Source organism: Apteryx rowi, unplaced genomic scaffold (assembly GCF_003343035.1).
Source record: "Apteryx rowi isolate R43461 unplaced genomic scaffold, aptRow1 scaffold_1754, whole genome shotgun sequence".
NCBI classification, from domain to species: domain Eukaryota; kingdom Metazoa; phylum Chordata; class Aves; order Apterygiformes; family Apterygidae; genus Apteryx; species Apteryx rowi.
In genome coordinates, this window is record NW_020448035.1 from 6,966 (window position 1) to 17,274 (window position 10,309).

Here is a 10,309-nt window from a genome sequence, read left to right on the forward strand (position 1 = left end):
TGTAACAAATTAGCACATATCACACTGTACCTCGTTCGGTATCCTGCAAAGCCCACACCACAGCCAAATGCTGTTTTTCCAGAGGTGTATAATTTGCTRCGGCCCCTTGCAGGGAACRGGAGCAGAAACCTATAGGTTCCCGCCTTGCGTGGGCACATTGCTGCCACAACCCCCAAGACACTGTATCCCCCATAACCGTTACCTCCAGCTCAAAAGGTTGTCCCTCATGTGGAGTGAATAGTTCGCAATGTTGGACCACCGCCTCCTTGCACAGGTCGAAGGCTTGCTGCTGTTCTTTAGTGCATTGCCACCGGCTACTTTTTTTGGTCAAACGCTGTGGCGGCCACATTCAATATGCTAAGTGGGGTATAAAGGTCTGCCAGAACCCAAAAGGCCCCCAAAAAGCTTGCAGTTGTCTTACAGCAGTGGGAACAGGGTACTGTTGAATAGTATTGCGCACTTTCTCAGGGATAACTTTCGTCTGCCCCCTCCAGACTGTCCCTAAGAATTGCACACTGATGTCTTCCTAGGGTTTACAGCCCATCCCCGCTCCTGCAGGGTCTGTACCAGCAATGACAACTGCTCACTTACTCGTTCTTTAGAAGGTCCCATTATCAAAATATCATCAATATAGTGATGGATGGTACACTCTGTAAGGGGGGGGGGGAGGGAGATCAGCTGAGGTCCTCTGGTGGCAAATGGTGGGGCTGTGTTTCTAGCCCTGAGGAAGGACTTGAAATGTATATTGCTTATTGTTCCGTGTAAATGCAAATTGATCTTGCGACTGCGGGGATATAGCGATAGAGAAGAATACATTCACCAAATCAGTGAGAGCTTTCCATTCCTGCAGATGTTTCCCTATGCCTTCCAGCAGAATTACTGTGTCAGGTACTACGGCTGCTAATGGTGGGGCAATTTTATTTAGCTCCCTGTAATCCACAGTCATACGCCATGAGCCATCAGGCTTCCAAAGAGGCCACATAGGACTATTGAAAGCTGACAGGGCAGGGTGTATTATCTGAGTATGCAATAAAGCATCTCTAGTTTCCTGAATCTCCTTTTCCCCACCAGGAATTCCATATTACTTCACTTGCACCACAGTGGGGGGAACCGGTAAATCCACTGGCTCCCATTTTGGATACCCTCTAATCAAAGTAGTGGATCGCAACTGTGGTAACACAGGATTTTTTCCAAAGGAGAACAGTCCGTGCAGGATCTGAATATCTCTGCCCAGTAACACATCGATCCCCAAGAGGTACTYGTCAATCGGTGCTAATAAAACYGGGGTAGARAATGTGTGTGTGGAGGGGATTTTGCCAACTGCTAACATAACCACAGCCTGTGTCGCTGGAGTGGCCGACCCGCCCAACCCACGTATATGGGTAGTAGCCTTCCCCGGAGCTACCGCGCTATGTAGTGCGGTAACTTCTGCCCCRCTACCTACTAAAGCGAGCACAGCAATTTCTCCTCCAGAGCGCCAGCRAATTCACAGSGGTACATAAGGGCGTGGGTCCCCCCGCCCAATGATAAGCTTCAACGGACGCTCCTATTGCAGGGGACCCTCCTYCCCCTCACTGTCTCTTGGCCGGCAGTTTCCACACTGTGGCTGGAGCAGGAGGGGCAGTAGGCTGTGTTTGATAYTGCTGATCAGCAGGTAACTGCTGCCACCRCTTGAATAAGTCAACAGTAGAAAGACCATTTATCTCAGCACRTAATACCCCTGCCTGCAGCAAATCAGTCCGCAYCTGTCGCCTCGTTACCTTTCCACTCAATTTAGTAGTCCCTGCCRATTTTCTCRCCTTGGAATTCCGAGCTGCTCTCACTTGCTTAGTAGCTGGTTCACCAACAAGTGCCAAATCCCTTATATTGTTTACCAAAGCCCCCACTGTTCCAGTTGCAGGCATTACGGTGCCATCTAGTAACAGCTTTAAGGCACTTGAAGCCCCCCTTCACTGGGTTTTCATCTGCCGCATTATTTCCACACCATCCAGTCCTTCTTCATCTGCTAATCCAGTTACTACCCTTAGCTGTCACAACATGTTGATCTCTTCCTCAAAAGTATGCCACGCTCCCACTGTAGCGGCTAATTCACCTGTGGACAGGTAAGCACCTTCCACAGCAACGCATAACTATTGATATAATGTTGGAGCTACAATAACATTTCCTGCCCCATCCTGCGCAGAAGTTAATTGGGTAAGATAATACTGTATTTGAGCATCAGTTGATAAAGGGRCTCATCAAATTCARCTCCTCTCTTACGAGGCTAAGCGATCCGGCACCTGCATCCCATGCTCTCACTAACCAGGCTAACAAGACTCCCCAGGCCGCTGCTGGAAAGCAGGTAAAAATTGACACAATTCCTTCGGGATAGACGTCCTAGATTGCTCCACTGTATTCCCATCTACTTGCCTCTCCCCCTTCAGTTGCACAAGAGGTCGGACCTGGGGAGTAGCCAGTTCTCCTTCTAATCCAAATTCAATCTCCGAGTCAGATGAAGTACTCCAAATAYTACCATCCCACTCCTCCAGGTCCCAGAAAGGTCTAGTTATTATTGCTCTCACCTGGGCAACTGTAGTTGGGGCTTTACCATAGCGTGCATGGCGTTTGTTAGCCACTCGTAAAGCTCATCGCTCTACCCTATGGGTTAATTCCCGACTCTTTGCAGTTTGGCTCATAATCAACTCCTGTGCTACCGCCTTCGCGTCATGCAAATCTCCATTCTCCTTCTCCAGATCTTTTCTTTGTGGCTGCAAAGACGATAGCTCATTATCTAAGGCTCGAATGCCCATCAACAGTGCCCACCCTAATCGTCTGGCTAGCTTCCAAGCTGCTTCCGAAGCAGCACGGAAGGGCATAGCCTGTAAAGCGGATTCAGCCGCCTTCAGGGTAACATTTTCCCCCTGTGCCAACTCTGGCCAGTACTTGGGGACTGCCAGAGTGGCAAGCACTGCAGCTACCGGCCCCCTCCGCTCAATCTGGGGCTATCCTGGCAGCCGCAGGCGACCAGTCTGGCTAGCTTCCATTGCCTATCTCCTCGACGTTCTTCTGCGTTTTCCCATACACCCTTCATATAGATAGTCAGGTCTTCCCAGACCCATGAGTCCCTCCTATTTGCAGGGTCAGATCTGCAGTGCTGGGCAAGAGAGGAGCAATGGGGAAATTTGCCCTCTTGGGTTGATCACGGTTCCCTAATGTATCTTGCGGGGGGTCTGCTCACTGTGAGAGACCCAGACCCCATTGTGAAAGCAGACATYRGTGTGCTCAGCCCTCTCTGACCCAGGGGAAAAAGCAGGGACAGGCACCAAGAGAAGGCAGAGACGAAGGCCAGGCTTCTGCAGAGGACCAAGAAGACACTTTAATTCTCCTCTTTGTGGGAAGGCGCCTCTGGCCACAGATACATGTCAGGGTTGTTCCCAGATGCAGCAAACTGTGGAGCGGACACTTTTTCTGCTGCTCCCCACAGCTGCTCAGAAAGCAGAGCCTGCAAGCTCACGACTGGAGCAGCGTGCTGCTAGAGACGAGCAAGCTGCCATGGGGTATGGCATGTTGGGCGCCTGCCCCTGGTCCCCTCACCATTGCATTGCTGCTGCTCTGYAAGTCAGACACCTATTATGAATTATATCACCCGCACAGAACCCACCTTGTTTGAAAGAAGAATGATAATATTAAGTGTTAATTTTATTTTTAATGTTTTCAGCAAAAAAACACTCGTGAAAAGCTACATTTCCTACATGCATTATCTACTGAAATAAGGAACAAATACTGCCTTAGGGAAGGCATGACAGCCAGGACAAAGAAGATTATCTGACTTTGAATTATATTTGTAGAAAGCAAGAGCTGTGACATTTAAATAGAGCTCGGCCAAATAGAACTTATTAGCATGATTGCAACATTAGGCTGTGCAAGGTCCTCTTTACATTTAATCCACATGTCAGGAATACGGGACAGGACTCTCTCATATGAGAAGTTTTACATAGGACATTTTAATTAATGAAGTCATGAGACTACRAGCTCGTTGCTGCAGTACTAAAAACTGTTGTGTCAAAACAGAAATAATAAAATTGTCATTAAGGGAAAGAAAAAAGAAAGCTCTGGAAAACGTTAGGATAAAGTGAAAAGGTTATGAATGTAGGAAGTACAAGTTAAGGGAGGTGTATGAATTAAGATAAGCAGAGTGCCCTGTGCTGGCATCCRATATGCTGTCATATCAGCAAATTGCAGAGAACAAATAATTTCTAAAAGAATGCACAAGAACAGTCCAGTCTGACATGCAGAATGTCAAGCACTTGTGGCAGAAGGCATAGCAGGAGGATCGCATGGATAAACATGACTGGAAGTGTCAACATTGACTTGCRTAGACCATATGTGGTCAAACAATGCTGCCTGGGACAGGCTGGGAGGTTAGGGCTTAAAAACAAGATGCTATCGGTGATTTAAAGCTACACTTTCTCTAGGGTAGGGGGTTTTGAGAGCTGGGATGAATCACAGCAGATTCTGGACATCAACAAAGTCTGGAGTTTGTGGCTTGCCCGACCAACTTTTACAGGTCTGGACCTAGGGAAACAAAGCCCACAGACACGTGCTCACTGCTGTGTGTTGATATGGATGGTCAGCCRCCGAGCAAGTTCAGGTCAGCTTAAGTTTTACGGAGCTGGCAATATCGGCTGCTGAGAATTAAGGCATTAAGCAGCCTCCCGGAGGTTTTTCTGGGCAGGATTTAAAAAAACAGTTTTCCCCTCTGAAAATACCCTGGCTGCTTGGAATGGTCCATGTTTGACTCAAATCCTGCTTTAGAGCATGCAGAGCTGGAGGGGATGTATACTAATACGGTGGTCCCGTGGTCATGCATCTGCGTAACCACACCTCATAGTTATGCCCTACAGATTGGGGCTCATCTTGTCCCCAGATCATGGAGGTCCTCATTCCTGCTGGACATGACACAGGAAAGGACAATCCCCACACAGCTYCTGGGGGAGGTGGCTCAAAGTCCCTGTCAGCTCAGGCTGCTTGAGAGCCTTGAACTGGTAATTTCTGGCAGGGCTGCCTCTGGCATGGTGCTAGGCTGTCCTCACCAGTTGCTCCAAGAGCAGAGAGGAGGACACCAGATCTGCGTGCCATTGACCAGGGATATCACCTGCCAACACCAGCAGCCTGTGTGTGAATAACACCGACCGAGAACTTKTTTGGTATTTCTCCAGGGCAAGCGATAGCAGTGCTTGGACCACACAGTAAAGAGAGGGTCCCTGCCCCAAGCAGCCGGAGTGCACAGCTTACAGTGAGCAAGAAGGATTGGGAGATGTGAATCCGTTATTACTCCAGGGCTTCAGCTTGCTCAGGTTTCTGCCTTGCTCCAGTTTCTGCCTGGCCCTTGGGTTTAGGGCAACATTTCCCACTACACCTCTGGGCTGTCCAAACTTCCCTAGTAAACCTCTCTTTTCTATTTCTTTCTCCTCTTCGGCTGCCCCTCCAGTGCTTCAGGGAACCGCAGCAGGAGAYGGTCTGCAGGACTTGCGCTATACTAAGGAAGCTGGGCTCTTTCATGTTTTGCTAACCAGTTTCTCCACAGCTTTCTGAAAAACTGGCCTCCTGTTAAACTGAATACAGGGACAGTTTCACTTAGAAAGAGTTGTTATTGCCACCTCCTCAGAGTCAAGCCACATCTAAGAATGCAAAATGCCCATCTTTTGCTCTTGTCTGTCACCAGAACAGGGCCTGATGGCATTTCACTGAATCACGCAGAACAACAAATGTGAGGAGGGTATCGATATTTTGGAAAGCTCTCAACTCAGGGGAGCTTTGGAGAGAAAAGACTGAGTTCTTACTCTATAATCTCAGATTCATTTCAGAAAAGTGAGCAACCCTTGCTGAGCYAGTCATCCTTTTCCTTGAAAGCAGAGCAGCTGCTATTTCAAGAATGCAGTCGGTCACATACTAGGAATTCCCATTGATCTCCCTCAGCTATAAAGATCCTGAATCCACCTCTCTTTTTGGCCCCTGTRCCTTCTCTCACCAAGCTGGAAGTCGTGACTGCTGCTGTCGCTGATAASCTGTCCTTGTGCCTTTGATTCCAGATGTGGCTCCAGCTTTGCACTCTGCTCGTCCTCCTGTCCCTGAGTGGGAAAGCCACTGCCCAAGCCAGCAACCTGCCTTCAGCCCTGMGGAGAATTGTAGAAGAAAGCATCTCGCCTCCAACAGGTACTGTGAGTTGCCGCCTCTAAAGGAAATCCGAGTCTATTCATGATGTCTGTAGCTTCTCAGGTGTATTAAGGGCACAAGGCGAGATGTTTTGTTAAAGGAGAATAATTCCCGTTGAATCCTTCTGAATGGGAGCTAGATCCAGACTGAGAGATGATTGCGTGTGGGCTAAGGGTCTATCCTCCCATGATAAACTATTGCAGTGCAATCAGAGCAGTCAGTGGAGTGTAGACAAATATTCAGCTGATCCTAAAGCAAGCCTTCTGCCAGGACTTGGCTGTCAAAGCCAAGAAACCAATGCAAATGTGAATGGTTCACAACTGAAACAACTTCTCGAACCCCTAACYGGAAACATGGAAGGAGGTGTATTAACCTGAAAAAGCAATCCCACTCTGATTTCTGTATCCCCTCGTATCCCCTTCTCATTTCTCTGACTTCTGTTCTTACACAGACCACATCATTCACCAGCTTCTAAGATCAGACTGAGTAATTTTGTCACCGCTTAATAAGACTGTTTTTTYCCCCGCTCAGGTCTTTTCTTTCATAACTCAAGGTTTCATAACTCAGCCCTAAATGAGGCACCTTAGACGCATACATTAAGGACTTAACTCAGGAGACTAGTAGCATATTTAATGCTCTGGGGTATCATTCCTAAACTGCAGCAGATGCTGCAGAAGGGCACAGCTCTCCTGTGGGTCCTGTATTATCTCAGTCAGCCCTGTGTTAATGTCTCAGATATCCTAGAGCATATCAACTAGCACCACATTCCTCTGTGAGGGCAACTGAACTATGTCCTTCAAGTAGGACTTGTAGCCAGATTCATGCCCCTAAGTTCAGTCCCCTACGGGTTTCCAGGGGTGGCAGGGAGATTCAGCCTGAGAGCAAGAGATGTAAATTTAGGCATCTAAATGCAGGCTCTTGCTGCAGTTAGGCCACCACTTAAAACACCATCATAGCCAAAGGAGATATAGGACAGGATCACGTCTGCCTTCCATAATTACACAAGAGTAAGGGAAGATTTCTGAGAAAAGGAATTCCCTGAAGAAGACACAGAGAGACCTTGAGGATGAGTGACAGTTCCCTGATGAGTGGGTGATGTCTCCGTCAGGACCAGTCACTCCACTCAGTTCCCACCTTGCTCAATGAAGATATAGTCAATGCATATACCAGTTCAGGGTGTGCCTCACCTACGCGATAGCAGACGCCAGCATTAAACCCAGTGAATTACTGCCTAAAAGAGCCTTTTTTTGCTACTGAATAGGAAGATGTGTCAGTGCTTGATGCAAAGCATTTCCCACTTCTCAGATGGGAAAATAATACATCAGTGGTTACATGAGATGATAACTAGCTATGGGGATTACCGCCTCAAGGCCAGGAGAAATATCCCTGAGTGAAAGGATTGCTTTCCTTCTGAATGTCTCATTCCTTTCAGCTTCGATATCTTGTGCTTTCATGCTTGTCCGATTAGATGGCCAAATCCTAAATAGCTGTGAATAGCTCAAGGAGAACGGCAGCATGCCAACGCTACCGTACTAATAGTGGTCCTTCTTCCCCTTTCTCTTCCCTTCAGCAGCATCTCCCCAGGGACAGGGGGAAGATCGTGAGGTGCTGGGGCACTCACCAGCGGTAAAACTCTCCAGTACAGAGGGAAAGGATTTTTCCATGCTGTCAGAGGTCAAAATAACTCCTCGGAGAAAACGCCAGTTATTTGGTTCGAACCTCAAATGGGTCACGTTCACAGGAAGGTTGCCTGAGTGGGCTGTGTCCAACTGGAACAATTATGCCAAAAGACAAGAATATGTCTGCGCTGTGTCAGGTTGTGACACGGGATCCTACTCCCCAGAACGGGGCCCCTATTGTTACTATCCCTATGGAGAAAAAGAGCGGTCGTCCACTAATTTTAAGATCCTRGTAAATGAAGGCAACAGGGCATGGCTGGAATGGAGAAGTGCATCCTTTGGCAATGCACCGTCAAATGCCGTTAAGAGTTGCCCATGGGAAGATGTCTATGTGGGAAGAAACAAGTATGGTTTGGGGAAAGTGCATGGCCGCCACAGAGCTTTCTTTGTGGTCACTGATGGCTATGAGTCTTGGTATAAATACTACGAAGTTTTGACTGTGAGGAGAGATTAAGCGCATAGAGACAGGCAACTTGATAACAAATCATTTCRTCCTAAGATAAACATCTGATACGTGTCAGATGCATGTTGTTTGCCTGTTTCTTGACATGAAGACGCTGAACCGGTGTTTTTTGATATGACATTGAATTGGTGTTTTAACAGAAAGAAAATGTTCCCTTGATGCCATCCCCTGCGCTTGGTGGACACTCTTTGAAGATGCAAAATCAAGAATGCATTTCCTAATCTGCTTTGCTTTCATCCACATGCTATTTCTACGTTTCCATTTATCGTACAGCAAGAGGAAAATCTAACAGATGTAACACTAGCTGTGTGACCCTTTACTACATACCTCCGCAGGGTCCAACCTCTCCCTTTGACTTAGAAACAAATAAAGTAAGTGAAAAGCATGGTTGTTTGTCGAATCATTCTKCAAACAGAGCTAACAAAAAGAAACACCACACTTCCATCTGGGTGATGTCAGGGCCCTGAGCACACTAATATGCCTTAAYGGCCCWGACCAACCTTGTTTTGGRCGCCCACCCGCACCTGCTGYCCAGGGGCTCCATTTGAAGCTTGGGCAGGTCCCTGCCCTGACAGCTCTTTTACCACACTCGGCTCCTGGCTCCCCATCCCTTAGGGAGTAGCCTGACCAGCCTCTGGGCCTCCACAGGGGCAACTGGGACCCTCTTAAGCATCTTGAATCAAGGGCTCRGAGCCATCAGAAAACAATAGCAATAGGCTCAGGGTGTGAAGGGGATGGTGCTGAACATGACTGAATTTAAGCTCTYTCCATCCCCCGCTATGAATYGCACCTAGAGGGTTTCTGCGCTCTCCCCAGGATCCCCCTCCTACCCATCTCCTGTCTCCAGCATCACCGTGTGCCTCCCCTTTCCTTGAGCAAGGATCTCTCAGAGTTCATCACGCAGCAGCCATCTGTGTTGGACACATCTCCCGCTGCACTACAAACCTCCTCCCACCCACTCCTCAGCAGGAAACAGTCCCCAGCTGCAGCAGCTACCTTGCAGGGCAGGCATCTTGCAAGCATTCCCTTTCTTCTTTGATGTATTTGGGCAGCCTCTGTGTTTAAGAGAGGCAAACCACAAAAGTGTGGACATGCCCTGCCCAACCACTTGCAAGCAGCATTTCCTGAAAGGGGAATAAGCTTCTTTCCTCTGCTTTGGTGTGAGAACAACAGTCGCTAGAGAGCCCCAACAAGTCAGCTTTTTTTCTCATCACGTGCTACACAATCAGGAAGCCACAGGGTGTGAAAAGCATAATGGAAAGGTATGGCCAAAAGGCCAAGGTGTGACGCTTTCTCTGCCTCTGACTCTAGCAGTGCCCAGCGCCRTGGAGTTCCCCTTTCTGCTCCATCGAACTCAGCCCCCAGGTTCACCTTCATATTTCCCCTTTCCTCACTGTGGCTAGTGCACTGAGATACAAGAGACTGATGTTTTAGAAGCTCGAGGTTTACGCCAGAGAACATGTCTCAGAGCTGTTTCCAGGGCAGCATGAGWCCTTGCTAACACTGAGAGCTAAGGGTGTGTGCTAAGGATGGGTTTACTTTATCATTAGAAAATCCCGTCRTGACAATGGTTACAGAGGATATCCTAGTTTGTAAATAGACCTTGGTCACTGTGAAATTTTAAAAGTCCCTGTAGTAGTGAGGCACAATGTAATTTTAAAGAATCCATTGAGAGTGACTGCTTACAATTACTTCCCCTCGAGGTTTCTGCATTATTTTCYATTCTCATCATTGCCTTCATTTATTTCCTGTAGACCATTTCTCCATGGTAGTACTGTTATAAGGAAAGGAACCAACAAAACTACAAGGCAACACACAAGAAGGTCCTCTTAGAGAAGGAAAAACAARAAGGAAGAGATAGCACAGGAAAAGCTGCAGGGAGAACTTATTTCTCAACTCAGAAACCATATGCAAACTGTTATGGAAAATGAAAATGCGCTCAAAGAAATGAGCAATGCTTCTCAGCCTGTTA

General features: G+C 47.7%; 1 protein-coding gene across 1 annotated transcript in view; it reads left to right on the forward strand.

Moving 5' to 3' along the window:
- LOC112963746 (natterin-3-like) overlaps positions 1–10,298 on the forward strand; it is a 15,470-nt gene extending 5,172 nt beyond the window's left edge. The window contains exons 2-3 of the mRNA XM_026061078.1: positions 6,072–6,195; positions 7,766–10,298. Of these exons, the coding sequence (XP_025916863.1) occupies positions 6,072–6,195; positions 7,766–8,328 (687 nt within the window). The 3' untranslated portion in view covers positions 8,329–10,298. The remainder of the gene's footprint in view (positions 1–6,071; positions 6,196–7,765) is intronic.
- Positions 10,299–10,309: the final 11 nt, after the last annotated feature.